Below are 27,591 nucleotides of genomic sequence, written 5' to 3' on the forward strand. Positions count from 1 at the left end.
AAGTGCAAGATTGTCTAGAATTCTGAACAAATAGTTTGCAGTTATGTCTGTCTGTCTGTCTGTCTGTCTGTCTGTCTGTCTGTCTGTCTGTCTGTCTGTCTGTCTGTCTGTCTGTCTGTCTGTCTGTCTGTCTGTCTGTCTGTCTGTCTGTCTGTCTGTCTGTCTGTCTGTCTGTCTGTCTGTCTGTCTGTCTGTCTGTCTGTCTGTCTGTGTGTGTGTGTGTGTGTGTGTGTGTGTGTGTGTGTGTGTGTGTGTGTGTGTGTGTGTGTCTGTCTGTCTGTCTGTCTGTCTGTCTGTCTGTCTGTCTGTCTGTCTGTCTGTCTGTCTGTCTGTCTGTCTGTCTGTCTGTGTGTGTGTGTCTGGCTGTGTGTGTGTGTCTGACTGTGTGTGTGTGTGTGTGTTTGTCTGTCTGTGTGTGTCTGTCTGTGTGTGTGTCTGTCTGTGTGTGTGTCTGTCTGTTTGTGTGTGTCTGTATGCATGTGTCTGTCTGTGTGTGTCTGTCTGTCTGTCTGTCTGTCTGTCTGTCTGTCTGTCTGTCTGTCTGTCTGTCTGTCTGTCTGTCTGTCTGTCTGTCTGTCTGTGTCTGTCTGTCTGTGTGTCTGTCTGTGTGTGCCTGTCTGTGTGTATGTGTCTGTCTGTGTGCAACTGTGTGTGTCTGTCTGTGTGTCTGTCTGTGTGTGGGGGAGGCCCATATGGGAGGTGCTGTAACTAGGTACACTGCTCTTCCACCAGAGAATAATTGCATCAGAGTTGGGAACGCTTCCAGAACTGAGAGAAAAGAACAGAAAGAGAAGGGTGCTGCAGACCTGTGCAGTGGTCCCAGAATTACACTCATCAGATGTACACACACTCAGAAGCACCACCTTCATCACTCATACAATATACATTCAACACACTAATATTCACAATCATACATCCACAAGAGACACCCTCATTCTAAAACATACACACACCCTTGAATGAGTAGGTGTCCTCTGCAGTTACTGCAGCACAGCATCTGCTCCAGCGGGAGGAGATGGGCACAAACTGATTTACTGCAGCACAAGAGCACGCACACACACGTATACACACACACACACACACACCCTCATGTATACAAACACACTATTACACACACTATTATAAGCACATTCTAGATACCTACTTACACATACTAAGTTTATCACTTTGTGCTTAGGACAGCAATCCAGGCATTCCATCTTGAGGACACACAGGTAAACGTACACCGCTGCACACATGTGAACACACATAGACTCAAGCATAAGTACCACTAAAGTGACTAGCTAAGTACCTGCAGCGTTAACATTAAAGTAAGGAACAACCATTAACAGACTGGGACAAGGCTAAACAAAACTCTCGCAAAGTGAATGCATGACCTAAATTGTTGCAACATATTGCTGATTCCCTCCTTTCCCTCTCTTTCTGTCTCCTGCTCTCTCTTCCTCTCTTTTCCCTTTATTCAAGGTCAAGGTCACTGACTAAAATAAATATTCAAATAATTTTGTCTCATGTACTTTTACTCTATAAATGATCTAGTTCTCAAACACAATGACCTAACCACAAACTGTAACTCACAATATCAGGGAAAACATATTTCACAGTAAATCCAACAAATGATACTGTATCTTTAAAATGTATATCCAGTCGAGACTAATTCAAATATCTCCATGTCTTTCTGTATGATGTGTATAAGTATGTATAATATGATTGTGTATAATGTGAATAATTGTGTAATATGTGTTTAATGTGTATAATTATGTAATATGTGTTTAATGTGTAGAATTATGTAATGTGTTTAATTATGTAATATGTGTTTAATGTGTATAATTATGTAATGTGTGTTTAATGTGTAGAATGTGTATAATTATGTAATATGTGTTTAATATGTATATTGTGTATAATTATGTAATATGTGTTTAATGTGTATAATTGTGTATAATGTGTATACTCTTTCTGGGTGTGTACTGTATGTAAAGGTGAATCAAGGTTTTTGAGTTGTGTGAATAAAGAGTCTTCTGTTCCACCCCCAGTGTATCTGTCTGAGCAATCTATCATCCTTAGTCAGAGTTAGTTAGATTATCAAGGAGGCAGCTTTTATTTCAGCCCAACAAAGCCCTGCAAAATACACATCCAGTGGCAGGTCCTCACATGTCACTGGGCTAGTCCAAGACACTCTAAACCAGGGTTTTCCAAACTCGGTCCTGGGCTTCCCTCAGAGGGTGTACGTTTTGGTTTTCTCCCTAGCATTACACAGCTGATTCAAATAACCAACTAATCATCAAGCTTTGACTATTTGAATCAGCTGTGATGTGCTGGGGCAAAAACCAAAACGTGCACCCAGGAGGAGCTCTAGGACCGAGTTTGGGAAACTCTGCTTTAAACCACACACCTACCTGCTCACACAGGCACTACCCAGCCTGGCCTGACCCCGGCCGTGTTGGTGTGGCTGTCTCTACAGCAGGAAGGCTACACACTTGAAAACGTATATTAATGTGCACAGTAAACAATAAAGATTATACTTCTGGTGAAGTGTGTGATAGGCAGCCAATGAAAGGACCCTGCCATTGTGATAGGCAGCCAATGACAGGCAGCCACCTCTCTGCTTTGTCTCTTTCATGCCTCCATTTCAGTACTGTATCTATCTTGCTATAAAACCGTTCTACTCTTATAGGTAAGGCAGATTTACAACCTATATCTTATGTCATGAAAACCATCTTTAGAGTTAAAACCATCAAAACAAGCATTCCTTTATTGAAAAACACACAATAAAATACATCTCTCAACCTTATAAAACATATGATAAAATATACAGTTTTGATCTTTACAAATGCATGCATGAAATAAATCAATAGAATCATTCATGGAATTCTTTATCAGGAGAATACTGTTTCCAGTCCCATGGGAGGGTTATGTAGAGTCTCCTGCTAGAATGGACTGGCGATGTCCTCATGATTGGGTCAGTGACATCTTCATGTTTCTCCTAAACGGAAAGTCATACTCGTGTACACTGTAGGAGTGAGCAGCAGACTGGGGTGTTGGCAGTGTCTTGGATAGATTCACATGTTCATTTGGCTCATGGGCAGCTTTGTAATACAACAGGAGAGGCAGAATAAGAGAGAGGGAGAAACCTTTGAGACCACAACACCCATGATCCTCAGTGTGGACACAGAGGGAGAAAGATGGAGCTGCTTCCTATAATGGACACATGGTGGCAACATCAGTTCACAAAAATGACAGAACCCATGGAAAACAGGCTTCCTCGTGGAAAACAGGCTTCTTCATGGAAAACAGGCTTCTTCATGAAAAACAGGCTTCCTCGTAGAAAACAGGCTTCTTCATGAAAAACAGGCTTCCTCATAGAAAACAGGCTTCTTCGTGGAAAACAGGCTTCTTCATGAAAAACAGGCTTCCTCGTAGAAAACAGGCTTCTTCATGAAAAACAGGCTTCCTCGTAGAAAACAGGCTTCTTCGTGGAAAACAGGCTTCTTCATGAAAAACAGGCTTCCTCGTAGAAAACAGGCTTCTTCATGAAAAACAGGCTTCCTCGTAGAAAACAGGCTTCTTCATGAAAAACAGGCTTCCTCGTAGAAAACAGGCTTCTTCGTGGAAAACAGGCTTCTTCATGGAATGGTGGGGTTCTTCTTCTACATTCAAAGATGCATCACAGTTCCTTTCATATCCAGAAGTAATAGGCAGTCATTTGAGTTGTCATTTTTGCAGGAAGCAGGAGAGCGTTGGCCAGAAAAACTAAATGGCAGATAGTCACTGAAAACTCCTGGCCCAGGAAAGCTTCCAGTAGCCTTACTGCCCAATGCCCTTAGCCTTAAAATTAGCCACCGCCAGATACAGGGCTTCCACCAGCCCTTGCCTTAGCAACCCCCAGATACCACAGGTTTAACAAAAGTGTTTCACTGACTTAACTCACCATGGAACCTTGACCATAACCACAAAACACACTCACAAATTTGCTGTCAAAAACATTCATTTTGGAATTATGTCCATATGAGCCATTAGCTCAACTGTAGAGGAATGTTGATTATTCAAGTGGTAAAATGGCTACCATTCCAAATGTGATGAAGAAGAAGATGCATACTGGAGCAAAGAGTTGCTGAACCAGTCTGCTAGTTGAGTTGGATGCCACCACATCAAGAGACTGCAGCTGGTGCCAATTCAGCCATATCTAACAAGAGTTAATGCAGAGAAGCACAGACAGACAGACATACCTGGCCAGGCAGCTGGGCCAGCAGTCCCAGTGTGAGTTGATGTTAGTGAAAAAGTTCCAAAGAACAGCAATTTTGGTTAAAAGAATTCCTCCAACATCTCTTGGACTATTACTCAGTAAAATAATTGACTCAAATAGACTACTAGTAGTCATAATACTACATAGTTAAAATACAATAACATAGCTGTTTGTTAAAAAACATGAAATGGTGCCTGAAAAAGTGGTGGAATGTAAAGGGATCACTAATACTGGTGACTCATATGAGCAGAGGGTAGAAGAAAGCAGGACCCCCCTAGAAATTCATCAGTCCTCCCAAACAGAGTGGACCTGGACTGGCCAGCCCCTCTAGTCAGAGACCAGTCCATCCAAACAGGACACCTCACCCACACCAGCAGAGGTAGGGAGGAGATTTGCCCCTGACCCCTGGACCCCCCTAGACCCCTCAACACACTGTAGGGTCCTTCCACTCCTTCTTCTCCCTGGCATTTAGCTCGCTCTCCTCTAGGACCCTGGCATTTAGCTCGCTCTCCTCTAGGACCCTGGCATTTAGCTCGCTCTCCTCTAGGACCCTGGCATTTAACTCGCTCTCCTCTAGGACCCTGGCATTTAACTCTTTCTCCTCTACGACCCTGGCATTTAACTCTCTCTCCTCTAGGATCCTGGCATTTAATTCTCTCTCCTCTAGGATCCTGGCATTTAACTCTCTCTCCTCTAGGATCCTGGCATTTAACTCTTTCTCCTCTAGGATCCTGGCATTTAACTCTCTCTCCTGCAGTTCCCTCCCCTGTAGCTCCAGGTCTGTGTTGTCGTGGCGGTTGAGTTTGCGGTACTTGCACACCACAAAGATGCCCAGCACCACCAGGACTATGGCGATGGCTGCCCCGATGGCTACAGCCAGCATGCCTATCTCAGAGACGGAGACTGGAGGGAGCAACACAACACACACACAGCAATACATTAGCACTGACTGGCATTCCTCAATAACCCTTTACAAGTGTCAGCTAGACTGATATAGTACATTTTAACATTGAGTAGTTATTTGTGAACTTACATTATTTGTCAGGCTGATTGACTGGCTGACTGACCTTTGTGGACGACCCTGAGGGTGACCTCTCCGTTGATGCCGTGGACGTCAGGCAGGTTGCGGACCTGGCAGGTGTAGGTACCGTTGAAGGTGAAGGGAACGTCCTGGAGGCTGATGGAGGCGTCCTGTCTCAGGATGTCCCCCGACCACACCGCATGGCCCTTAAACCGCCCCTCTGTAGGGGGGTATGCCGTCTCCTGGTAGTAAAACACCTGACACACACACACACACACGTTTCAAAGAATACATACATGAATAAACATGACACACATTCACAGTGGTTCAAGAAACCTAAAGTGATGACTCAATAGACTCACTAGATTTTGATTTCACTCATTTAAGAACCTGTACTACAAAGGTGTGTTCCCATGTCTAACCCAGTCTTCCCCCTAATTCAGACACATTCGCTGCATGTCTACTGTTAGTCCGGCTTCCAGTGTGGAAAGGTCACCCACCGACTCCTCGTCTCCCTGGCCCAAGGGACGGAAGTTCCAGGAGACAGTCACAGAGGAGTGGGACACGGGGTGTTTGGACTTAAAGGTACACTTCAGTCTCACTTCTGTCCCGTTCACTGCCTCCACCTCATTGGACATAAAAACCTCCATCCCACCGACTCGCAGCACACCTGACACAAAGAATGGACCCAATGAGACACGCGGGCACAGATATACAGTGCAGTATACACTATATAGAATAAATGCATTTAAATAACCCTGAGAACAGCATTAGCAAGCACCTTATCAAAGTCCTCACAGAACGTTCAGAGCACACTACTAAACACAGAAATCTTTATTTCACAGCTTCAAGGATGCATATGACCATGAGAAGGTTGATAGTGGTTTTTAAAACAAAGTGTCTGTTTACATATCTTCAGTTTAAACCTAGCTCACTTGCTTCAGTATACACAGTACTATACAGTGTATCTTCAGTTTAAACCTAGCTCACTTGCTTCAGTATACACAGTACTATACAGTGCATCTTCAGTTTAAACCAAGCTCACTTGCTTCAGTATACACAGTACTATACAGTGCATCTTCAGTTTAAACCAAGCTCACTTGCTTCAGTATACACAGTACATCTTCAGTTTAAACCTAGCTCACGTGCTTCAGTATACACAGTACTATACAGTGCATCTTCAGTTTAAACCAAGCTCACTTGCTTCAGTATACACAGTACTATACAGTGCATCTTCAGTTTAAACCAAGCTCACTTGCTTCAGTATATACAGTACATCTTCAGTTTAAACCTAGCTCACTTGCTTCAGTATACACAGTACTATACAGTGCATCTTCAGTTTAAACCAAGCTCACTTGCTTCAGTATACACAGTACAATACAGTGCATCTTCAGTTTAAACCTAGCTCACTTGCTTCAGTATACACAGTACTATACAGTGCATCTTCAGTTTAAACCAAGCTCACTTGCTTCAGTATACACAGTACAATACAGTACATCTTCAGTTTAAACCTAGCTCACTTGCTTCAGTATACACAGTACTATACAGTGCATCTTCAGTTTAAACCTAGCTCACTTGCTTCAGTATATACAGTACTATACAGTGTACCTTCAGTTTAAACCAAGCTCACTTGCTTCAGTATATACAGTACTATACAGTGCATCTTCAGTTTAAACCTAGCTCACTTGCTTCAGTATATAAGGTACTATACAGTGCATCTTCAGTTTAAACCTAGCTCACTTGCTTCAGTATACACAGTACTATACAGTGCATCTTCAGTAAACATGGCCTTGACTTCCAAGAACCAATTGGTACACTGACTACACTCCTCAAATCACTGGAGCTGTAATGTAGCTCACAAAGTGTACCCTCCCTCCCTAAAATGATGCATTTTGTACACAGTCAAACTCTTCAAGCGTGTCTCCTCTCCTACAGTACGTTATGTAGTCCAGTGTGAACTAATCACGACAATAAGCTGAGCTAGAGTTCTAATTCACACTTAAGTCAAACACAAAGAAAACTGAAAGAGCAAATAAACTATATATCCAGGCTGTATCACATCCGGCTGTGATTGGGAGTCCCATAGGACGGCGCACAATTGGCCCAGTGTCGTCCAAGTTTGGCTGGGGTAGGCCATCATTGTAAATAAGAATTTGTTCTTAAATGACTTGCCTAGTTAAAAAAAGGTTAAATAAAATAAAATAAAAATAATAATAAAATTAGAAAGCAGGTGGAATGGCCTTGTAATGATTCATTCAGCATTCCACTGCTGTGCCAGGCCCTCACTGTGTTATATTGTGTGTGTGTGTGTGTGTGTGTGTGTGTGTGTGTGTGTGTGTGTGTGTGTGTGTGTGTGTGTGTGTGTGTGTGTGTGTGTGTGTGTGTGTGTGTGTGTGTGGTTAATGATTGTAGGTGTTCAGTCCAGAAGTCCACCTACGGGAGACTGAACCAGCCAGGGACTATTAAAGGATTCTGATAAAGCTGTTCTGGCAAACATTCAATCTTCCATCTGTACCCATTGGCGCGGACAAATAATTAATGGTATTCAGGGATTTTGGTGGGAATTCAGGTAGCCTATTCAATTTATTATCAAATTTAACTATTTGTTTCTTAGAATACACTGATATAGCCTATATATGTTCTAATTGTATCAGGTACTGTATTTAAAAAATATATTTTGTGTTAAAATAAAGAAAATGATATGCCTCATTTGCATAAATACAACAGGTGTATTTGCATATATGAAACATAAATAGGAAGAGGGCTGCCACCACCAAAACCCTTGCTCTGTCACTCTAGGCCTACCTGTACTCACCTGCGCTGTCTAGACTGCCTCATAAATTACTGTTGTTGTTACGTTCTGTTGCATAATTCAACAAGTGTGTCAATAGCAGTATTTTTTCTCCCTGTGATGCTGATGACTATTTCTGTCCACTTATACAGGAGTAAAAGACCCCGTGGCTATGGTGGTGAGTAGTTGACTCAAAAAGAGAGAAAGACAATAGTTGAACAGTGTTGCACAAATTAATTTCTTCAAAAATGAAGGAGAAGCAGCAGAGAGAGAAATTGTATTTTTTTCCTCAAGTTTCAGTTTTACTTATACTAGCTCATGCAGCCTACTCAAAGACCTGACTCTAACAGACAGGAATTATATTTATGTTAGCTAGCAGGCTAAGGCTATCCAATACGCCAACTCTTCCAATTCAAGGCAAGCTTTTGATTTTAACAATTTATCGTCACCGGGTCCAGACGGTGTAACTGCTAAACTGCTAGCTGTACACTACTGCATGATTCTACACATGGATTGGATTGTGGGTTTACTAACGCTTTAGTTCTAGTAGCTACACTATGTATACAAAGGTATGTGCACACCCCTTCAAATTAGTGGATTCGGCTATTTCAGCCACACTGCTTTAGAAGTGGGGGGAACATAATATATATATATATATTTTTAATACTGTCGGATAAACACTCCTACCCGACTGCTCGGAGGTGTCCGCATGGTCCTAAAGCACACCGTTGCCTCGTTTTGTATCACATTCAAATGATAAAACTGGGGGGGGCAAGAAAGCTATTTCAGAATGTGGGGTGGGTGGGGGGGGGTGGGGGGGGGGGGCATGTGAAAGTTGCACTCTGCTGACAGGTGTATAAAATTGAGCACACAGCCATGCAATCTCCATAGACAAACATTGGCAGTGGAATGGCCTTACTGACTTTCAGTGACTTTTGAAATTGGCACCGTCATTGGATGCCACCTTTCCAACAAGTCAGTTTGTCAAATTTCTGCCCTGCTAGAGCTGGCCCGGTCAACTGTAAGTGCTGTTATTGTGAAGTGGAAAAGTCTAGGAGCAACAACGGCTCAGCCGCGAAGTGGTAGGCCACACAAGCTCACAGAATGGGAACGCCAAGTGCTGAAGCCTAAGATCACCATGCGCAATGCCAAGGTTCGGCTGGAGTGGTGTAAAGCTCGCCGCCATTGGACTCTGGAGCAGTTGAAACTTGTTCTCTGGAGTGATGAATCACGCTTCACCATCTGGCAGGCGGACGGATGAATCTGGGTTTGGCAGATGCCAGGAGAACGCTACCTGCCCCAATGCATAGTGCCAACTGTAAAGTTTGGTGGAGGAGAAATAATGGTCTGGGCTGTTTTTTATGCTTCCGCCTGGGTCCCTAGTCCCAGAAGGGAAATCTTAACGCTACAGCATACAATGACATTCTAGACGATTCTGTGCTTTCAACTTTGTGGCAACAGTTTGGGAAGGCCCTTTCCTGTTTCAGCTTGACAATGCCCCCGTACACAAAGCGAGGTTCATACAGAAATCATTTGTCAAGATCGGTGTGGAAGAACGTGACTGGCCTGCACAGAGCCCTGACCTCAACCTCATCGAACACCTTTGGGATGAATTGGAACACAGACTGCGAGCCAGGCCTAAATCGCCCAACATCAGTGCCCGACTTCATTAATGCTCTTGTGGCTGAATGGAAGTCCCTGCAACAATGTTCCATCTAGTGGAAAGCCTTCCCAGAAAAGTGTTATAGCAGCAAAAGTGGGACCAACTCCATATTAATGCCCATGATTTTGGAATGAGATATTCGAAGAGCAGGTGTTCAAATACTTTTGGTAATGTATATGATGTTAGCTAATATGGTGACACCGATGTAGGCTGTGTGTAGCAGTTATGGTATGAAGGTTTGGCTTGGAGAGGTTTTTTCGCCTGATCACAGACAGATGTTGTGTTGTGCACTGAACTCCACAAGCGAAGGGAAAATGTGCGAGGAGGAGAGAGCATAGATGTGATGCTGCTGTTTGTATGGCTGCTATGAAAGTGAACTGTGTGATCAGGGGAGTATTCATTCCGCCAATTCTGTTGCAAAACGTTTTTTAACCTTTGACTGCAGTGGGCTAAATCAGGGTCACACAGAATTTCTTGCTAGTCATAAACAAATCCACTTTGAAACAAAAGTAAACACCTCACACACATGGTTATGGGCTTAAAAAAAAGAAGACACCTGTATGTACCATGTCAGATATAGAGTTGAAATGTATTCAATTTTGAGTTTGCATCCCAATATTACACATTATATGCATTACAGAAAACTAACAGAACTGTTTGACATAGAAACACTGGATTTTCTGCTGTTTAAAAAAAAAAAATGTTATTAATAAAATATTAATAACATTTCACCCATGAGGCCACTAGGTAATTTGACTGCAGAAAAGGGCTACAAGGAACAAAACTGGGATGGACCTACCTGAATTCTTAGTTCTTATACACTGAACAAAAACATAAACACCACATGTAAAGTGTTGGTCCCATGTTTCATGAGCTGAAATAAAAAATCCCAGACGTTTTCCATAATATTTATATTATGCACAAAAGCTTGTTTCTCTCAAATTTTGTGCACAAATTTGTTTACATCCCTGTTAGTGAGCATTCTCCTTTGCCAAGATAATCCATCCACCTGACAGGTATGGCATATCAAGAAGCTGATTAAACAGCATGATCATTACACAGGTGCACCTTGAGCTGGGGACTATTATCTGGCCACTCTAAAATGTGCAGTTTTGTCACGCAATACAATGCCACAGATGTCTCAAGTTTTGAGGGAGCATGCAGTTGGCTTGCTGACTGCAGGAATGTCCACCACAGCTGATGAAACTGTGGGTTTGCAATGCCGAAGAATTTCTGCATAAACTGTCAGAAACAGTCTCAGGGAAGCTCATCTGCGTGCTCGTCGTCCTCAACCAGGGTCTTGACCTGACTGCAGTTTGGCGTCGTAACCGACTTCAGTGGGCAAATGCTCACCTTCGATGGCCACTGGCACGCTGGAGGAGTGTGCTCTTCATGGATGAGTCCCGGTTTTAACTGTACCGGGCGTTGTGTGGGCGAGCGTTTTGCTGACGTCAACGTTGTCAACAGAGTACCCCATGTTGGTGGTGGGGTTATGGTATGGGCAGGCATAAGCTACAGACAATGAACACAATTGTATTTTATCAACGGCAATTTGAATGCACCGAGATACCGTGATAGATCCTAAGGCCCATTGTCGTGCTATCCATCCGTCGCCAATACCTCATGTTTCAGCATGATAATACACGGCCCCATGTCTCAAGGATCTGTACAAAATTCCTAGAAGATGAAAATGTCCCAGTTCTTCCATGGCCTGAATACTCACCAGACATGTCACCTATTGAGGATGTTTGGGATGCTCTGGATCGACGTGTACGACAGCGTGCTCCAGTTCTTGCCAATATCCGGCAACTTCACACAGCCATTGAAGAGGAGTGCAACAACATACCACAGTCAACAGCCTGATCAACTCTATGTGAAGGAGATGTGTCACACTGCATGAGGCAAATGGTGTTCAGAGACTGACTGTTTTTCTGATATACGCCCCTACCTTTTTTTTAATGGTATCTGTGAGCAACAGATGCATATCTGTATTCCCAGTCATGTGAAATCCATAGATTAGGGCCTAATGAATGTATTTAAATTGACTGATTTCCTTATCTGAACTGTAACTCAGGAAAATCTTTGAAATTGTTGCACGTTGCATTTATATTTTTGTTCAGTGTAGATGGGTGCGAGAGGGGGTGTTGTGGGATTATTTAAAATACTCTAATAATTATCCGTGATCTTTGGCCTGGTCTACCTGAAAAACATGTCAATGTCGAAGCTATTCTATAATGATAAAGTATACAGAATCAAGAGTAGGTTACTCATTATCATTATGATGGAAATTAGATAGGGGCTCTGTTCACCTGAACTGTAGCCATTTGAGCCCTACAGTTGCTGGAATCAATGTCTTCACATAATAATACTAGGCCCAAGTGTTCATGTATAACTCCAAATGGTGACTAATTGGACTGAAATCAGAAATTAAGGAAGTAACTTCGAACTCACCTGGCACTGCAAATCCACCCAGAAGCGCGAGGAACTGTAGCCATGTCCGATACATCGGATTGGCAGTTTGCTCAGGCCTTAAAGACTGACAAAATGTCAAACAGTTACTAGAAACCTCCAAAATTGAAAGTTTTAAGTGTCATGCAAGGATTACCTCAACAGGTTTTTGATAAAGAATCTTAGCGCTATGGACTCGGGTGTCTGAAACCACAGGCGATGTGCGCACTAGGACTGTAGGCGGCGTCATAAATAGGCAGCATCACACACTTTTGCCTTTGCCAGTCTGGAGGGCGGGTGATGTACAGTCTTGTCAAACCTGTTTGACCAAAACTCTGTGTAAAGTATTCTTACTGCTGCTGCAGGCCTACTTTTACCCGCAGGCAAAATCTGTTTTTCTCACGGTAATTTCCATTCAATTGCGCATGCATGTGCAGGAAGTAGCAATGCACACACTAGTTAGGCCTTTGATGTCCCTGGGAGAATATTAAGGTATTATGTCCCAAGCGCCAGAACCAACATAAAGGTACGATCTCCCACGCTGGGACAACATTTAGGTATAATGTTCCTAATGAGGTCTCTGGGACAACATATTGTTTATTTTCAAAACAACTAAAGCAAAGGTTTTGTCACTGTATTGGGTGCACTATACAGCCAGAGACTGCTGCCACTCGGTGGACATTTCTTTGTATTACACTAAAACCTGAAAATCATCTTCAATCTATAATTTACATTCCAACCCACTAAATAAAGATACTGATATAATAATGATCGGAAATCATGTCAATAGTTAATGATTTGAAATGTGATACCTACCTAGTATTAAATGAAAGCACAAGAGGCGGAACATGCTTCAATGGGAGATACACGACTCATCTCAAACCCTCAGAGGTAGTAATCAAACTTGTGGGGAGAGGGGCATTCTTCTTACCAAACCACGTGACCGTTGTTTTGGAGGTGTTCAGAACAAGGTTAAGGGTAGAGAAAGCTTGTTGGACACTAAGAAAGCTTTGCTGTAGAGCATTTAACATCGACTATTGTCGCCAGGAAATGTCCCGCCATCACAGGATCCTTCTGAGCCTGTGTAGGGACCTGATTTAAAACAGAAAAGCAGGCTGATTTAGTATAATTAACATTTCGTTGCTGATAGTATGGATTGTTTAATTTAAAATATATATTATTATTTAAAAAAATGGTATCCTTATTATCCCCCTGTACAGTAGGTGGTGGAATGCACATGTAATTGTTGCAAACGCCATTATACCAAAGAAGAAGACTTATCTCGATGGGCAATTCCAAAGCGGAAGTGGACCATTGAGACTGGAGAGAGAAAAGGAGGGAGGGGAGAGGAAACGTTGCATGCTGAAGAGCGGGAGGTTGGGTTGACTCGACCCATACATTTCACATTTAGAATAATTTCTGATACATTTATTTTGCAGATATTTGTTAGAGTTAGAACAACATATAAGCTATATCGTAGTTGTTTGACTGAAAACAAGGAGTTGATTGTATCCGGGTGAGTTGCTAGCCAGCTAGTAGCTAACTAGCGCCCGCCCCGACCGCAGCACTCCGTTAGCAAACCATCATTGGTCGCACACGCACATCGAAGCCGTGCAGCCTCCGTGCGCGAGGGAATATTCTGGTTATATTGGCAACAATTAACCATCATCAGAGACCTCCAGGTAAGTGGGTAGGGCACTGGCGGTTTCACGGATTGACTGACCCTTGTCCAGTGGGCGTGCCTTGTGTGTTGGTCGGGAGAGAGAACAGCGACAGTCCGCAGTGATTACTGGTGCTTACTTGGTCGTCTGGCTTGGGCCGTGAAAATGAAGCGCATATGCCACGATTTCATAATTCAAACTCAATTTAAGCTTTCTGAAATGCTAGCACTTAGCAACAACCCATGATTGTAAAGTTATTATCAGTTGTCGATTCATATTGTTGTGCTCAATTCCAGCCCTTTGGCTGCATATAAGGTGTTGTCATTAGATACTTGCATCCTGGCCTGGCTGTCTGTGTGGGGCCTCCCTAGTGAGCAGGCGCTGTTATCTCCACCTCCATCAGCACTCGCTCTGTGCACAGCAGGGGGACTGAAAGCTAGTCGCTAGCCTCATCAACTGTCTTGACAATAACCTACCAGATGACGTTATTCTTCAGGGCATATTAAAGGACATGGCTATTATTTTAATTGTGTGTGTGATTTAACTCCTCTGTGTCTCTGATAGGATGAGTGGTGATGAGATTAACCCCGCAGCAGTGGCCCAGGCAGTAGAGGACGTACAGGGAGATGACCGCTGGATGTCCCAGGTTAGTCTACCTTACTGCTAGCCTTGGATTTTGATTCAGTTCTATTACACATAAGAGTTATTGGACGAAGGCCTCTTCTGTACGGGGGAGGTTTTTTAAGAGCCCTACGCTTGGTCTGAACATTAACACATCGCTTGCGTTGGAAAAATAAGGACCTTATCTTTCATATCCCCAAGAAATCATTTTCAAAAAACAAAAGGTTAGATTGATGCACACCTTTTTATAGGGTTATTGTTCCCACATGGCCATATTTCCATGTTGCTGAGCTAGATTACGGAAGACTGAATGGACTATTGTGCTAATTTTCTATCTGTGTCTCGAACACCTGTGTGTAAACCAGAAGACGGACGCCGCAAACATAATGCTGGGCGATATTTAAACTTTTTTTTAAATATATATACTTATGGCCGATTCATGAGATGCAGTATCTCGTTTAAAAAAATAATAATCTAATAAGATTTGTTGCACAGTTAATTTCAAACAGTCAGGAATAATCTAATGAATTCAGTGCTTGTAAAATTATATATAGGCTAAATATAAGCCTTCCACAACAATAACTCACTAATGATGTAATAATTTGCTTAACCAGGCTTTCAAGTCTATAAAAAATTTACTATTTAATTTGTTTACACATTTAACCAGAGCTATGCACATCCACTAACAATGGCCAACTTCTGGTAGCAGAATAGCAAGCTAATCTTCTATCCTTAACAAAAATATAAATGCAACAATTTCAAAGATTTTACTGAGTTACAGTTCATATAAGGAAATCAGAAAATTGAAATTAATTCATTAGGCCCTAATCTATGGATTTCACATGACTGGTAATACAGATATGCATCTGTTGGTCACAGATACCTTAAAAAAAAAAGTAGAGGTGTGGATCAGAAAACCAGTCAGTACCTGGTGTGACCACCATTTGCCTCATGCAGGGTGACACATCTCACATAGAGTTGATCAGGCTGTTGATTGTGGAATGTTGTCCCACTCCTCTTCAATGGCTGTGCAAAGTTGCTGAATATTGGCGGGACACGCTGTCGTATACGTCCATCCCGAGCATCCCAAACATGTTCAATGGGTGGCATGTCTGGTGAGTATGCAGGCCATTAAAGAATTGGTTCATTTTCAGCTTCCAGAAATGTTTAACAGATCCTTGCGACATGGGGCCGTGCATTATCATGCTGAAACATGAGGTGATGGCGGCGGATGAATTGCACGACAATGTGCATCAGGATATCATCACGGTATCTCTGTGCATTCAAATTGCCATTGATAAAATGCGATTGTGTTCATTGTTCATAGCTTATGCCTGCCCATACCATATCCCCACCGCCACCATGTGGCACTCTGTTCACAACGTTGACATCAGCAAACCATTTACCCACACGGCACCATACATGTGGTCTGCAGTTGTGAGGCTGGTTGAAGGTACTGCCAAATTTTTGGGCTCTTTTTTTATTTCAGCTCATGAAACATGGGACCAACACTACATGTTGCGTTTTTATATTTTTGTTCAGTGTATTTAAAGTCTAGCCAACTTGGATCTATTTGCTTGCTAACGAGGCAAAACAGTTGAACTGTTATGAATACACCCTCCTGTCTGTCTCCAACTGAACAGCATGCTAGCCTGTCCAGATGTTGAAGTCAAATGGCCTACCCGGATAAGAAGATGCCCAGTTCTCAGAATGAGAACGAGTTGCCAATTCCTGATATAAATGAGTCTTTATGCTCATTGCACAGTTCTAAAATTGCACAGACTAGACAGCACAGACTAGACAGCTAGCACTTAAGTTTAAAATTCTGCTAGTGGTACCGCAATGCCACATGCGACAGAAACTGAGCATTCATTTTCCACAATCTTGTTCATTGATACTTGTTTTGGTAGGGTCTGCTGTGTTCTGTATTTTGGGTATCGTTAGAAAGGTTTAGTTCTCCTTTATTACAGTAAAATAATGTCTAAGCGTTTCGGTGTCCATATGACCCATTCTGTTGGACCAATCCTCAAATGCAAATATCGAGTTTAAACTGCTTGTTGTCAGAGAGGAGTAAGTTATCTTTCATTGTTATTGTTGTGAGTGGGAGGGGCTTGGTGTCTGCGTGAGATGGAAGGTACACAGTGGGAGGGGCTTGGTGTCTGTATGAGATGGAAGGTACACAGTGGGAGGGGCTTGGTGTCTGTATGAGATGGAAGGTACACAGTGGGAGGGGCTTGGTGTCTGTATGAGATGGAAGGTACACAGTGGGAGGGGCTTGGTGTCTGTGTGAGATGGAAGGTACACAGTGCAGAAGGAGCAGAAGACCAAAAATATATATATTTTTAAGTATCTTGATTCTTGCGATACAGGCATTTGGAACATTGTGCTAAAACATAAATTCATTTGATATATCGCCCAGCCCTACACAAACGTGTTGTTACTGAAAAATACTGTCGGCTGCAACTGTTAAAACAGTGTACAGTAAGTGTGAATTTTGCATTTGTGAAATTATTTTGATTTGATATGAAAGTAGAGGGATTTATGTTTCTAGAATTACCGCAATTGAGAATTGTTTCACGTTTAGATGGAGATTTTGGCTATCAGAGCCAGTTCACCTTTAAACAGAAGACGGAAGGTCCTTGGACTATAAGGGGTTAGGCTCCTTTAGTCCATTATTGGGCTACCCTAATGCCTCTATCTCACTACATCACACCTGAACACCAAGTCATACTGTCCTGTCAGCAACTGACCCAGAGGTCACTGATGGTTGGTAATACATGTGTGTATAGAGCAGGGTTCCCCAAGTTTTCTGAGCAAAAAAATGTATATATATCGGTGCATCACTAATACAAATATAACATTTTTGGCCAATACCGATATCCGATATTTTCCTTGCCCGAAAAAAACCGATACCGATATTTACAATTTTTAGCGGCCTTTTAAGCATTCTTGTACAGTTAAATAGTTAACACACATACATGGACGCAGCGGTCTAAGGCACTGCATCTCAGTGCAAGAGGCGTCACTACAGTCCCTGGTTCGAATCCAGGCTGTATCACATCCGGCCGTGATTGGGAGTCCCATAGGGCGGCCCATGAAGCTAGCTGGCTGCTTATAACATTAGCTTTGGGCAATAGGGTTAAGGGTTAAAAAAATATATATACAGCTTTGACAGTGCTACTGTATCTTTTTTGACACACAAAGACCCAAACGGCATTACATAGTATGTATGTCGTGAAGCTAATAGCAGTGGCGCCATTACTGTGTAACTCCGGTAGGGCAACATCTGAAAAATAGCGCACTTGGTAATTTGTACTGGTGCTTGACAAGTCGGTGAAAGCCAACAGCACCCATGACAGAGAGCGGTTCATTGTCAAGGGGAATGAATTCCATTATCCTGGCTTTAATGGATTTCGCCTTTGAGTTGCCTCGCTGAAATTGTCTTACTCTTTCAAATGACTGCTCGATGTTGGCATTTTTAGCTAATATCAGCCCATTCTGATATGTTCACCAATTTATATTGTGCTTCCCTAATTTGTATTATTGTTGTTGGGCATAAGACTAAAAATACCAGCAAATCAACTCCAAGAGATAAACATTTTGTAAATCTGTTCCAAAGTATTCCCACGCATAATAGAGATACTGTATGTGATTAAATGTAAGCAAGGTTTGAAATGAATGTTTTAATTCAGATATTATATCTGTTTGGGCCTCTTGCAGTCAATCTGCAGTCTACAAATTATTTGTAGTTATGGTCCGGCCCCCTGACCATCCGCCTAAAATAATGTTTTTCCCCACAGCTGAATCTAGTTGATGATCCCAAGCATAGAGGAAACCTAACATGGCTGAAACAGAGTCATGTTCATCTCTATCTCCACCATTGTGTAACATTATCTTGTTGTGTAGTAGTGTCTGCCTGGTGATGACGACATGTGTTTGTGCAGCACACACGGTTTGTTCAGGAGTGTAAGGACGCGGAGCCGGAGGTGCTGTTTATAGGAGACTCCATGGTGCAGCTAATGCAGCAATACGAGGTGAGAGAGGACAGCTGCCTGTGTATACATACTGTGTTATATCACTTAGAATCCTGTGTGTGTTGACCTCAGTGCATGTGTTAGTTGTTTTTCTTTGTGCTATGACCCTGGTGTTTTTCATAACTACAACTAAGTCCAAACATTGTTAAAATAAACTAAACAAAAACAGTACCAGTCAAAGTTTGGACACACCTACTCATTCAAGGGTTTTCCTTTATTTTTACTATTTTCTACATTGTAGAATAATAGTGAAGACATAAACTCTATGAAATAACACATGGAATCATGTAGTAACCAAAAGTGTTAAGCAAATCAAAATATATTTTAGGTTTTCAAAGTAGCCACCCTTTGCCTTGAGAGCTTTGCACACTCTTGGTATTCTCTCAACCAGCTTCATTAGTTAGTCACCTGGAATGCATTTCAATTAACTGGTGTGCCTTGTTAAAAGTTCATTTGTGGAATTTCTTTCCTTAATGCGTTTGAGCCAATCAGTTGTGTTGTGACAAGGTAGCCCTATTTGGTAAAAGACCAAGTCCATATTATGGCAAGAATCTGGAAAATTTCAAGATTCTTCAAGTGCAGTCACAAAAGCCATCAAGCGATATAATGAAACTGGCTCTCATGAGGACCGCAACAGGAAAGGAAGACCCAGAGTTACCTCTGCTGCAAAGGATAAGTTCATTAGAGTTAACTGCACCTCAGATTGCAGCCCAAATAAATGCTTCACAGAGTTCAAGTAACAGACACATCTCAACATCAACTATTCAAAGGAGACTGCATGAATCAGGCCTTCATGGTCGAATTGCTGCAAAGAAACCACTACTAAAGGACACCAATAAGAAGAAGATACTTGCTTAGGTCAAGAAACACGAGCAATGGACATTAGACCGGTGGAAATCTGCTGGTTTCCACTTACTGGGACTATCATTTGTTTTCCCACAGGAGAATGACCCAACACACCTCTAGGCTGTGTAAGGGCTATTTGACCAAGAAGGAAAGTGATGGAGTGCAGCATCAGATAATCTGACCATAACCCAATTGAGATGGTTTGGAATAAGTTGAACTGCAGAGTGAAGGAAAGCTGCCAACAAGTGCTGAACATACTCCGACTTGTTGGAAAAGCATTCCATGTGAAGCTGGTTGAGAGAATGCCAGGAGTGTGCAAAGCTGTCGTAAAGGCAAAGGGTAGCTACTTTGAAGAATCTAAAATATATTTGGATTTGTTCAACACTTTAAAAAAAGTTTTATTACTACATGGAATTAGTGTTAGTTAATAGTAAAAATAAAGAAAAACCCTTGAATGAGGTGTCAACGCCCCCCCCCCCCCCACCACAAAGATGTACTTTTCCATGACCCGGGATTTCTCCATGCTCCTCTGTGCATATCACAGGACTTCGCATCAGTCCGGAGAGGCCTTGAACTATTGGGTATACACAGTTCTGAAGTTCGTTTAAATAATTACACCTCTCATACACAAAGGGATTAAACCTAACACTACTTTCAATCTTTAAGGATATAAGGATATATAAAAACAATCTATTCATACTAAGAGGATATAATTATATAAAATAGTAATGTACAATCTATCAACTCAAATTACTAAAAGCATAAGGTATGTAGAAATGATAATGGACCTATATATATTTTTTTATAGTCTTTGAGAACTAACAATCACCATAATAAAAGCTAGACGGGGAGAATTGAACATTCCCATAATATTGAATTTAGCAGTATTGATTTTATGTTTTAGCAAAAAGAACACCATAGACATAGCAAAACTGCAACATTTTGGGGCCTCCCGAGTGGTGCATCGCAGTGCTAGCTGTGCCACTAGAGATCCTGGTTCGAGTCCAGGCTCTGTCGCAGCCGGCCGCGACCGGGAGACCCATGGGGCGGCTCACAATTGGCCCAGCGTCGTCCGGGTTAGGGGAGGGTTTGGCCGGCAGGGATGTCCTTGTCCCATCGCGCTCTAGCAACTCCTGTGGCGGGCTGGGCGCATGCACGCTGACACGGTTGCCAGGTGTACAGTGTTTCCTCTGACACATTGGTGCGACTGGCTTCCGGGTTAAGCGGGCATTGTATCAAGAAGCAGTGTGGCTTGGTTGGGTTATGTTTCGGGGGACGGACAGCTCTCGACTTTTGCCTCTCCCGAGTCCGTTCAGGAGTTGCAGCAATGAGACAAGACTAACTACCAATTTGGATGCCATGAAATTGGGGAGAAAAAGGTCAAATGTGACCTCTATGGCAAAATGTGTAGAACTGTGGGAAATTCACTTTAAAACTGCAAACATTTCTCCTACACTGCCAGGATGGGGGCTTCTAAAATGTTCTCTAAAATTCAGACTGGCTGACCAAACCTATAGCCACCCTAAGCCCCTTTTTTGTTCCAGAAAAAAAACCTGTGTGTGTCCACAGATTTGGCGGGAGCTTTTCTCTCCACTGCACGCGCTCAACTTTGGAATCGGGGGAGACACCACCTGTAATGTGCTGTGGAGGCTGCAGAATGGAGAACTGGACAACATCAGGCCAAAGGTGAGATTCAACTGGGCCAGCACAGGCCCTGAGAGGGACAGCACAGGCCCTGAGAGGGAGAAGGGCACAGCACAGGTGGACAGTTTTGGTCCTGTAATGCTTTTCATCCAGATCAGAACACCTAATCAATACCTCATTGGTCCCCTCCAGGTGACGGTGGTGTGGGTAGGAACCAACAATCACGAGCACTCAGCTGAGCAAGTTGCAGGGGGAATCCTTGCCATTGCACAGCTGCTCACCTCCCGTCTTCCTAAGACTAAGGTTGTTGTTCTGGTAAGTGAAGGTTTTCATTTTTCTTTGTCTACAGTGTATCTGGAGTATAACATTTCAATCTCATGCAGTGTTTGCATTCAGAAAGTTTGCATTATCACCTCAGTGTCAATACTATATGATCATGTATATTAGAATCAGGCTTGGGCTCAATTCAGAATTTAATTGAGGATGCTTCATATATCTAAATTTTTATTAGATTTTGTTGAATTGAAGCAGGAAACAGGATACAGATATGCAATTTGAGTTTGAATTTAAGGAAATAATTGATTTCAGTGAAATTAAATTAAAATGCAATTTCTATTCTATTGGATGTGTAGTCTATTCAAATATACATATTTTACATAACATCAAACATGTTGTTATATAAATGCATAGAAAATATTGTTGAAACAATAGATTTTCAGGACAAACTCTTAAAATGAATGATCAAGGAAAACAAAATATATACACTACCGTTCAAAAGTTTGGTGTCACTTAGAAATGTCCTTGTTTTTGCAAGAGAAGCAAAAACAAAATGTACATTAAAATATCATATTGATCAGAAATACAGTGTAGACATTGTTAATGTTGTAAAGATTTTTAATGGAATATCTACATAGATGTACAGAGGCCCATTATCAGCAACCATCACTCCTATGTTCCAATGGCACGTTGTGTTAGCTAAACCAAGTTTATCATTTTAAAAGCAATAAAGAAGCAATAAAATTGGCCGCCTTTAGACTAGTTGAGTATCTGGAGCATCAGCATTTGTGGGTTTGATTACAGGCTCAAAATAGCCAGAAACAAAGAACTTTCTTCTGAAACTCATCAGTCTATTCTTGTTCTGAGAAATGAAAGCTATTCCATGTGAGAAATTGCCAAGAAACTGAAGATCTCATACAACGCTGTGTACTTCTCCCTTCACAAAACAGTGCAAACTGTCTCTGAATTCTGAGTTGTGCCCAACCCTGATTTAGGATGTATGCATTTACAGATGTTTGTCCTTTTAGTAACTAATAGCCCCTTCTGTCTGTAAATCTCAGGGTCTGTTGGCAAGGGGTGACGGGCCCAACCCGCTGCGGGAGAAGAACGCAGCGGTGAATGGCTTCCTGCGCTCCTGGCTGCCGCGGCTGGGCCAGGCCCAGTTCCTGGACGTGGGGGTGGGCTTTGTGCACTCTGACGGGACCATCTCCACACGGGACATGTTTGATTTCCTGCACCTGACGGCGGCAGGCTACCGGGCCATCGCCAAGCCCCTCAGTGACCTACTGCTGCAGATACTGGATGAGACGCCTGAGGAGAAGAGGGCCTCGCTGGTCTGAGGGCCACACCCCAGGGGCCACACAGCCAGGGACATGCTTCACTGACTCACTCCTTCTGTTGGGTAGTAGCTGGAAGTTTCCCCAAACCACTATTCCAGGGTCTGGTCCTAGATCTGTGGTTAGGGGCGACTTCTACCTGAAGTCTCTACTGGGAACAGGGGAGGGGGGATAGTCAGGGGTGAGGCATGCTCCTGTCTTGGGAAGGGGTCAGATCAAGATATGTCACTCACATGAGGGGGCTGGGCCAAGCAGAGAGAATGGGCACTCTCATGTGAGTGGAACTGAAACTGCAGGAGGGAGAGTGCATGGGATCATGTGCATGTGTGCGGGGTGACTGTGTGTGGAGAGTCAACAACTTCCAGAGAGTTATACGTACATGCTGTAGCAGCAACAGTAGCACTTGCGGTCAGAGATCTGATAGTGGGAGGATAGAGAGAGAGATGGGACATTTCTGAAGTACACCTGCACAAGCATTATAGAGAGGCCAATGGCACACATGCATAGACCCCCCAAAAAACACACAGACACTGTAGTAGACTGTAAAATGTCAGTTTTGCCATATGAAATGTAAAGTAGCTTCCTACTCGGTCACAGCTTAGCTGCACAGTAATAAGCACTCCTATGCGTTCTCTCTCAGAAATCAGTTTGAGTTGGCTCCATATGCCCCAACAGACTTCTTAAAAGCTCTTAATCGCCATCTGAGGACCAACTAGGAAATCTTCTCTCCTCCCCCTCTCTCTGCTTTGACACACACACAGCAGTGAAGTCAAAGCTATCTTCCTGTAACGGCCTTCTGCCATACACACACTGTCAGACACTGCCTTTCTTACACATAGAAAAAAACTGTAACTAAAATCCCTGCACTTTCTCTCTCTCCTGCTCACTCTCTCGCCGCTCTTCATTTCTGTCCTTATTTTGTCTTGTTGTGTAGTATACAGAACCCCCACCCAGCCCTGGCCACACTACCACCTGCCTCCTAACACATGATATTGTCGCAGGACGACTTAAACAGTAGCATCATGATAAAGCTATTGACACACAACATTGATTGAATTACTAGTCTACTACACTAAAAACCAACCACAGGTCACAGAGAATGTCATGTGTTTGACCTTTCAACCCTGTTTTGTTTCCTGGTGCAGTTGAACTGAAGTGGTTAGAGGTCCTCTTGCTGAGCATCGACTGCTGTCATGTTATAACCGTCTACACGTATTCTTCTTGCGCTATGTTGATCTACATTCTGTATAAGCGTGTGTGTGAGTAAACCTTAAACATAGCTGGAGGTGAGAAGTGTGTATGTCACTTATGTTTGAGTCTGTGCATTGGTTGTATGACCTGTTTAGAAATGGCCCATTTGTATATAATACATATATATGTGTGTGTGAAGCTTGGATAGATGGCCTTGTGTTGCGAATGTGGTAGTGTTTGTAAGAGAATGACCATTAGTGAGCATCTGTATTTGGTGCAAACCGTGCACTATATCTGGCTTATTGTCACATGCTGAAAAGACGGCGCATTCCAATAAAGGACCATGGATGTACATGATTTGTGGTGTTGCTTCATTTCAGTTGTATTTAAGGTGTAAATGTGGAGAAAAGGTATTATATCATCAAGGTTTGTGATTAGTATCTATGATTGTCACTGCATAATTAACTTGCAGGAGTCCCATTTAACCTCTAGAGGGAGCCCTTTTATGTGCGCTCTCTCCAAGTGGGACAGACCTCTTTTACTGTCAATGGGACAGACACTGATGGCTTGTCTCAATAAATGACTTCCTTTCCAAGGTTATTGGATAGGAAACGTCACGCAAACACTTGCACAATTATGGTAAAACTGTTACGAAGGTAAATCTGGTAATTATCAGTGATATTGTGAGGGAGAGAAGAGGGTTGTCTTACTGTTTTAAGAACTCTTGAATAAACCCCCTCCCTTATCCCTGGCTGACAATTACGAGTTACCTGTTGGATATCTCTGCTGCTATGCTGTGGTGTTGGTTTGCACAATTTATGATGAAACAGTTACTAAGGCTCACAACAGAAATTGTAAAAATGAGAGGATAAAGGTCGTCAAATTGAAGAAATAAATTAAATAGCTTGTTGCCAAAACTATTATATTGGTGTCCATTAATGCACATCAGCAATAGAACAAGGATTCACTTTGACTAGAAGTTAATAATACCATTCAGATTACTGCAACAATAGGAAGACACCATTTCTGTTTTACTGTAACTAATAAATTGCTATGGCTAACCTGGTACTTGGAAGTCAGTCTTATCACTCCTCTGTCCCCTAACCACTGAAAGAAGAGGGGAGGAAGGTCAATGAGATCCAGTTCATGGAGCATTATACAGTAGTCTAAGGTAAGACAGGACGTATAGGCTGTTGGTCAATTTCTTCAACATGATCAGGTCTATATAATTAGCATACATTAGTAACGGAAAGGAAACAGACTCTTTGTTTAACTAAAATACTCCTTTTAGTATTACAATTGTAGGCAGAGTACAGTTTAACAGTATATAATAGTTCTCCCCATGTTCTGCAAAATGTCTAAGACATCCTGTAACTCATACAGCATCCCCAATCCCCCTTACGTAACTTTCCCTAGCAACAACATTTTAATAAATCTAACCTCCCCCTGAGAGCAGGAACAATCTTATCAGCAAGTAAAAACTCAGAAGTGGGTTTGAACGAAACTTGACCTTTCATGACAAGTATAGGGTCATAACAAGGTGAACGAGTGTAAGCATCTTCTGTCAGGTGGCTGGTTTCATCAGGTCTGTGGCAGCTTTGTGTCCTCGGGAAAACAGATAACCACGGTGGGATCCAGACAGGAGGAGTCTGAATGTAGACGCCTTCTGATAGTGTCTGAAGGCCACAACACTCAAAATCAAATCAAATGTATTTATAAAGCCCTTCTTACATTAGCTGATATCTCAAAGTGCTGTACAGAAACCCAGCCTAAAACCCCAAACAGCAAGCAATGCAGGTGTAGAAGCACGGTGGCTAGGAAAAACTCCCTAGAAAGGCCAAAACCTAGGAAGAAACCTAGAGAGGAACCAGGCTATGAGGGGTGGCCAGTCCTCTTCTGGCTGTGCCGGGTGGAGATTATAACAGAACATGGCCAAGATGTTCAAATGTTCATAAATGACCAGCATAAATGACCAGCAATGACCAGTCAAATAATAATAATCACAGTAGTTGTCGAGGGTGCAACAAGTCAGCACCTCAGGAGTAAATGTCAGTTGGCTTTTCAAAACAGGTTTTAACACACACACACATAGGTCTCCTGAAGAGGAGACCTTACAGTTTATCATAACATCATTTATTTACCCTTTAAAGGGTATAAGGCCTTGGTTTAACCCTCTTCATTCCCCCTTTGAGGCCACAAGGCCTCAACAAAAGCAAAGCAACTCAAGCATAGTAATTATAAGAAACATCCATAAAAGGTGTATTAGATTGCAAGCAATCCTCGGGAGATTGAGGATAGAAATAAGGGTCTGGAGGATGAGGAACATGAAGCATAAACATGCCTGGCATAGCCTTATGAAGTACCCATTTGCCAGCTGCACAGAATGCACAAATGCAAATCAGCAGAACAAGCACAGGGGCAATAATGGGACTAAAATGGAAAACAACTTAAATCCAAAATGTCCTAGTTTATCTTTCAACCACCCAAACGGGAACCAGGAGTCTTCTCCTGTGGGGGTGTAGGTGTCAGCCAACTGTGTTAATTCTTTCAAAATCTCTGTCATATTATCAGAGGAGTCAGGGAGAAGCATAACACATTCAGTGGGGGAAATAGAATTTAGGGCCCTGCAATATCCACCCTCCTTAGCCAGGATGTAGTTTAATGCCAGGCTATACCTGGCTGTAAACAGCTTTAAGATTCTGAACATCAGTGGAAAGGAGGGCAAAACCAGCTATAGTCAAATTCATATGGGCCTGCATAGAATAGGTGATGTTGTTAATCCAATCACCTAGTACTTTAATCCCAACACCAGGGAAAAGTGCCAAGCCAAACAGCTCACCATTGCTAAGAGAAAAGCCATCAGCCAGTTCATTATTTGCCATTGCTTGTTTCACACGGCTACTGCGGTGCACTGTGGAGATACGCTTAGCCTCCAGTAGGGTCAGCAGGGGTATGGTTGAACTTGAGTTTGGCCTAAATAACAGCAACCATCTCACCCATTAGGCAATTGTAAGTAGCCATTTTCACCGCAAACCAACATCAGCCCATTAGGAGCCCCAATCCAGACCCTATAATGGATATGGGTATTCCAGTTAAAGAGTCAGAGAAGGTTAATGCATGATTCATATTAAGGGAGGGTTCGGTAGTTGGTGGCACATTCGCGTAACTCCTACAGTTGTCTGAATGGCCCATGGTAATACCACCTCTACCACAAAGACAAAGTTGGGGTTTGGTTACAGGTCTCAAATTATTCAAGACAGGTTCTATCTTGTTATTTCCAATTGCCAAAGGCAGTGGATGAATGGGATATTTAGGACATTCAATAGCAGAGGAGACTTTATATAACTTAGAGGCATACTTACTACCCCTAAACATAAGGGCGGGTCCTAGACTAAGACTCTGGAAGGACCCATACTGGGGCGTATATTTCTTGTATTGCATGCATGTAGTACATTTATACACGTGTTTTGCAAATTTAATTCAGATTTGGACAAAACCAGGTGTCAGATATTAGTCTAACCATCTCCACCTTTGGCACGTGACACACAGAGGAGACTAGAGGGGGTGTAGGTGGTTTGGTTTGTTAGAGAGTGATTGCCTCCACAAGCCATCAGGGCCTCTGGAGCAGCCTCTAGCCTCCCACAAAGGGTGATTAAGTGCATCCGAAGCCTGGTGTTGGTTCAGATCAGTGATTTCAGACGTACACGGGGAGGCAAGCAGAACAGCATGCGTATGGCAGCGGGAAGCAGCATTCTTAGCAGCAGAATCAGCAGCTGCATTACCCAAACTAACGCTGTCAGTGTTGCCTGTGTGGGCAC

At 42.7% G+C, this 27,591-nt stretch overlaps 2 protein-coding genes across 3 annotated transcripts; one reads left to right on the forward strand and one right to left on the reverse strand.

The window, feature by feature from the left end:
* Positions 1-4,664: 4,664 nt before the first annotated feature.
* Positions 4,665-12,392, reverse strand: LOC120057495 (myelin protein zero-like protein 2). The gene is made up of 4 exons (XM_039006096.1): positions 12,167-12,392; positions 5,762-5,931; positions 5,308-5,518; positions 4,665-5,143 (listed from the first exon to the last, which is right to left on the reverse strand). Exons 1-4 carry the CDS (start codon positions 12,219-12,221, stop codon positions 4,665-4,667), a joined length of 915 nt encoding a protein of 304 aa, XP_038862024.1. The 5' UTR covers positions 12,222-12,392.
* A 1,090-nt stretch (positions 12,393-13,482) lies between these two features.
* On the forward strand, positions 13,483-24,130 carry LOC120057150 (platelet-activating factor acetylhydrolase IB subunit alpha2-like). Of its 2 annotated transcripts, XM_039005610.1 has the most exons (6): positions 13,483-13,845; positions 14,389-14,470; positions 18,390-18,479; positions 20,895-21,011; positions 21,162-21,284; positions 22,307-24,130. In XM_039005610.1, the coding sequence occupies exons 2-6, from the start codon at positions 14,390-14,392 to the stop codon at positions 22,583-22,585; spliced, it is 690 nt and encodes a 229-aa protein (XP_038861538.1). In that variant the 5' UTR covers positions 13,483-13,845; position 14,389; the 3' UTR covers positions 22,586-24,130. The 2 variants fall into 2 exon arrangements, with proteins under 2 accessions (XP_038861538.1, XP_038861539.1); XM_039005611.1 differs by lacking the exon at positions 13,483-13,845 and having other exon boundaries at positions 18,352-18,479.
* The last annotated feature ends 3,461 nt before the right edge of the window (positions 24,131-27,591 follow it).

Source organism: Salvelinus namaycush, chromosome 12 (genome assembly GCF_016432855.1).
Source record: "Salvelinus namaycush isolate Seneca chromosome 12, SaNama_1.0, whole genome shotgun sequence".
In the NCBI taxonomy this organism is placed as follows: domain Eukaryota; kingdom Metazoa; phylum Chordata; class Actinopteri; order Salmoniformes; family Salmonidae; genus Salvelinus; species Salvelinus namaycush.